Here is a 4,396-nt window from a genome sequence, read left to right as displayed (position 1 = left end):
TGCCTGGGCCCGGCCCCCCACCGGCCGGATTCCTGCCTACTGTTCCCGGGCGGGGGAACCGCTGTGCGGTGGGCGGGCGGCGGCTCCTGGGTGGGGCCTCCACAGCTCCTGGCGGCAGGAATCAGAGAGCCGGTAACCGGAGCCGGCGCGCGGGGCGCGCTGCGATCAGGTTGCGGCTGCGCGCGTTTCCCACCGCAGCCCTTCCTGCGCCCGGGGAGCGCGCGGCGGCCTGGGGTCGGGCCGGCAGCGAGGGGACAGGGCGCACGGCAGGTGGCGGCCAGCGCTGCCCGCCAGCCCGCGGGCCTCTGGCCACGGGACCCTGGGTGGCTGAGATCCAAGCGGGGCGATTAGAGGTGGTGCCCGGGCCGCCCTCCTCACCCGCCCTCCGCGGCCTGGCCAGGGCGCGGGGGAGCCCATGACGCCGCCGGGCCCTGGGCGCCGTGACGGCCGGGGGCAGGATGCCGACCAACGGGCTGCACCAGGTGCTGAAGATCCAGTTCGGCCTCCTGAACGACGCCGACCGCTACCTGACGGCCGAGAGCTTCGGCTTCAAGGTCAACGCGTCGGCGCCCAGCCTCAAGCGCAAGCAGATCTGGGTGCTGGAGCCCGACGCCGGGCACGGCGCGGCAGTGCTCCTGCGCAGCCACCTGGGCCGCTACCTGGCGGCGGGGCAGGACGGGCGCGTGTCCTGCGAGGCTGAGCGGCCCGGCCCGGACTGCCGCTTCCTGGTGCGGCCGCAGCCCGACGGGCGCTGGGCCCTGCAGTCGGAGCCCCACGGCCGCTTCTTCGGTGGCACCGAGGACCGGCTGTCCTGCTTCGCCACGGCCGTCTCCCCTGCCGAGCTGTGGACCGTGCACCTGGCCACGCACCCGCAGGCCCACCTGCTGAGCGTGAGCCGGCGGCGCTACGTGCACCTGTGTCCCCAGGAGGACGAGATGGCCGCGGACAGCAACACGCCGTGGGGCGTGGACGCACTTGTCACCCTCACCTTCCAGAACCGCCAGTACTGCCTCCGCGCCTGCGACAGCCGCTACCTGCGCAGCGACGGCCGCCTGGTCTGGGAGCCCGAGGCCCGTGCCCACTACACACTCGAGTTCAAGGCCGGCAAGCTGGCCTTCAAGGACTGTGACGGCCGCTACCTCGCGCCCGTGGGGCCGGCCGGCACCCTGAGGGCCGGGCGCAACCTGCGTCCCAGCAAGGACGAGCTCTTTGACCTGGAAGAGAGCCACCCACAGGTGGTGCTGATGGCTGCCAACCACCGCTATGTGTCTGTGCGGCAAGGTGACCAGGCGCCACCGCCTCCGTGGCATTGTCTGTGTGTGCACACGTGTGTGCAGTGTGTGTGTGACATACGTGTATCCATGTCAGTGTGTAGGGGGCTGACCACAGTGTGGGGTGGGCCTTGAACGCTGGTAGCTTGGGGGTCAGAGGGAAGCGGCCCTAGCCCTTCTCTCAACAGCTGAGGAACGTTCCCCTGGCCTCGTGGAGTTCTCCTCCTGATGGGGATGAGCAGGCCCAGGTGGGCAGAGGGGGAAGGATGGAGGCAGGGAACCGTCAGGGGTGGAGTGGGGCCGGAACAGAGGCCCCAACCCACTGTATTAGACCCATGGGAGCCCTCGCAGAGTGGGGAGTCGGGGAGGGCCTCGGGGCCCCCTCCAGCCTGGGTGGGAGCTGGGCCCCACATGGATGATGGCCCTTCCTGTGACATCCCTTCAAGACTCCTTAAACTGGAAGGTGGAACATCTCCTTCTTCTGTGAGGAAGCCCAGAGATGGGGGCAAGTCCCCATGTGGGTCTGAGGGCGTGGAGGCTGAGGGGGGCAGGGAGGAAGAAGCCAGTGTGGAGCCCCCTCCACCCAGGCCCTCTCTGGGCTGGCCTGCCAGCCGAGGGCCAGCTCCTTGTGTCCACTGCAGGCGAGGGAGACTTAGCGCTGCACCAAGCCCCTGCCTGCCCTTGTACTGCCTAGCCGCAGTTTCACACCGCCACCCACTGCCTGCACCCTTGGGAAAGCTGGCCCAGCCCTGAGCACCCGAGAGGACAGGCCTGGCTGAGGCTGTAGGGGCAGGGGCCTGGAACCCAACATGCCCTCAACAGATGCCAGGTGAGGGCTTGCTGTCCAGGCCTGCTGGCAGGTCCTGGGCACCATGGTGGACAGCCAGCCCTGGTCTTGTCCGTCACAGGTCTAGCCACACAGTCAGTGTAGGCCAGGGCCTCATGCGTGTCAAGCCTTAACTGGCTCTCAAGGCAACAGAGAGAACAGTAGTGAGTCTCCGCCAGCCCCACAGGCTCCTGGAGTCTGAGGGGACGGTGCCTGTATACAGGGTGTGGAGGGGATTCGAGGTGGTGCTGGACGTGACAGTGGTGCTGGTGGTGGTGACGGTGTTGATGGAGGCTGAGGTAGTGGTGGCGTGGCAGGCATGGTGGCAGTCATGACACTGGTGGAGGTAGAGGCACCACCACCTCTACCACTTGTGTCTCCATCATGCCCCCCCCCCCACTTCACCACCTCAACCTCCATCATCCCCTGTGCCACATCAGGGGTGGCAGCAGTAATGGTGACAGTGGTGCGAAAGGAAGCTGTTGTGGTAGCAGTGGTGGTGGTTCTGGTAGTGGCAGTGATGGTGGTTGGTGCAGGTTGAGGTAGTGGTGGCGTGGCAGTCACGGTGGCACTGAGGACTGGTGGGGGGTGGAGGTGACGCTGGGGGAAGTGGAGGTGGTGCTGGTCAAAGTGGTGCAGGTTGAGGTAGTGGCAGTCATGGTGGCAGTTATGACTGGTGGGCATGGAGAGATGATGGTTGTAGGAATCATTCATTGTTCATTCTTTGTGGCCACTCTGGGTCTGAACCCTGCCTTCTTGATGGGGGAATCTTCTCACTGGACCCACTGACACTTTAGAAGCTGGAAGCACCAGACACCCACCCTTTGCTTCCTTTGCAATGAGGCTGAGGGCACACGACTGGCCTCCGGGTATCTGGGCTTCAGCCTGACAACTAGCCCTTGAACCTGCCTGAAGCCCAGGTCAGCCTGTTTCCTATCGCCAACCACTTTGTTTGGCTGCCTCATCGGTGGGCGTGGGCTGCTGTGTTCACAGGGGTCCCAGTGTGGGAGCTCACCAGGTATGGCACATGCTGGCTGCTGGGCGGGAATGGCAGTAGACGCCCAGTCGCCTTCCCGTGGGCACACACAGTGACTAGTGTCGTGGGGACTCAGGCTGGGGGAGGGGCTCTGGAGGGAGCAGCCTCCAGGAGCCGGTCCCAGCCTCTCTGCTGGGGGCCCCTGGCTGCGGCCTGCCTTTCCTTAGGGTGGCGTTGGCCACCCTGACCCTTGGGCCCTTGTGAGGCTCTGCCTGCCCACCCTGGGCCTGTGTGGGGAGCTCTGTGATCTGCCATGGACTCAGGGTGGCAGATTGCCATGGAAACAGAGACATGGTTATGGGAAGATGCTGAGAATCCCCACCCCCCAAACCGTCATGGATGTTCCTCAGGAGCCAGGCAGTGCCCCGGGCAGCCTGGTCCTTTCCCAGGGCTCCTAAGGCCCAGCATGTACAAGTGGTGAGGTCGGAGGTGACAGGACCCTGCCTGGTGCCCAGGGGATAGGCCCTGGCTGTGTCCCAGCTTGAGAAGGACAGACCCCACTATGCCTACTCAGTGACTTAGGGCCAGATGTAACTAAGGGCCGGTTGTAAATCCCAGAGCACAGGGTAGGTGGAAGGAGATTATGTGATTAACAGAGCCAAGATTTGCTGGCACGGAAGGGCCTGCTGAGGCGGGGTGTCAAGGACCCCCAAGGTGGCAGTTCACAACGGGTGTGGGGTTCTCAATGTGTCCACACCCACACGCCTAAGAGGGCCTTCTAAACCTTCTCAAGTCCAGAGGTCCTGTCCTGGGGGGAGGACCTCCCCACCCCCCAGGGAGAGGAGCGACCCCCAGGGAGAGGAGCAACCCCCAGGGAGAGGAGCGAGGGGCTTCCTCATCTCCTCCCTGCAGGGGTCAACGTCTCAGCCAATCAGGACGAAGAACTGGACCATGAGACCTTCCTGATGCAAATTGACCAGGAGACAAAGAAGTGCACCTTCTATTCCAGCACTGGAGGCTACTGGGCCCTGGTCACCCATGGGGGCATCCAGGCCACAGCCACACAAGTGTGAGCACCTTATCCCTCCCCCACCATCACCTCCCCCTCCATCACCTCCACCTCCATCACCACCTCCACCAACTCTGCCATTTGCTTCAACACAACCTCCTTCACCTCCATCATTTCCTCCACCATCACCTCCACCTCCATCACCTCCAGCTTCATCACCACCTCCATCCCTACCTCCTCCTCACACCTCAGCCTCCACCATCACCTCCATCCCTACCTCCTCCTCACACCTCAGCCTCCACCATCACCTCCAT

The 4,396-nt window shown here is 64.6% G+C and overlaps 1 protein-coding gene across 1 annotated transcript in view; it reads left to right on the top strand.

Moving 5' to 3' along the window:
• The first annotated feature begins 458 nt into the window (after window positions 1–458).
• The window catches only part of FSCN2 (fascin actin-bundling protein 2, retinal), a 5,653-nt gene continuing 1,715 nt past the window's right edge, over window positions 459–4,396 (top strand). Inside the window, exons 1-2 of the mRNA XM_007959587.2 lie at window positions 459–1,281; window positions 3,986–4,142. Of these exons, the coding sequence (XP_007957778.1) occupies window positions 459–1,281; window positions 3,986–4,142 (980 nt within the window). The remainder of the gene's footprint in view (window positions 1,282–3,985; window positions 4,143–4,396) is intronic.

Source organism: Orycteropus afer, unplaced genomic scaffold (genome assembly GCF_000298275.1).
Source record: "Orycteropus afer afer isolate SDZICR_OR568_19922 unplaced genomic scaffold, OryAfe1.0 scaffold00018, whole genome shotgun sequence".
Lineage (NCBI taxonomy): Eukaryota > Metazoa > Chordata > Mammalia > Tubulidentata > Orycteropodidae > Orycteropus > Orycteropus afer.
Note: the sequence above shows the minus strand (reverse complement) of the source record. Positions and strands in the feature narration are given on the sequence as shown.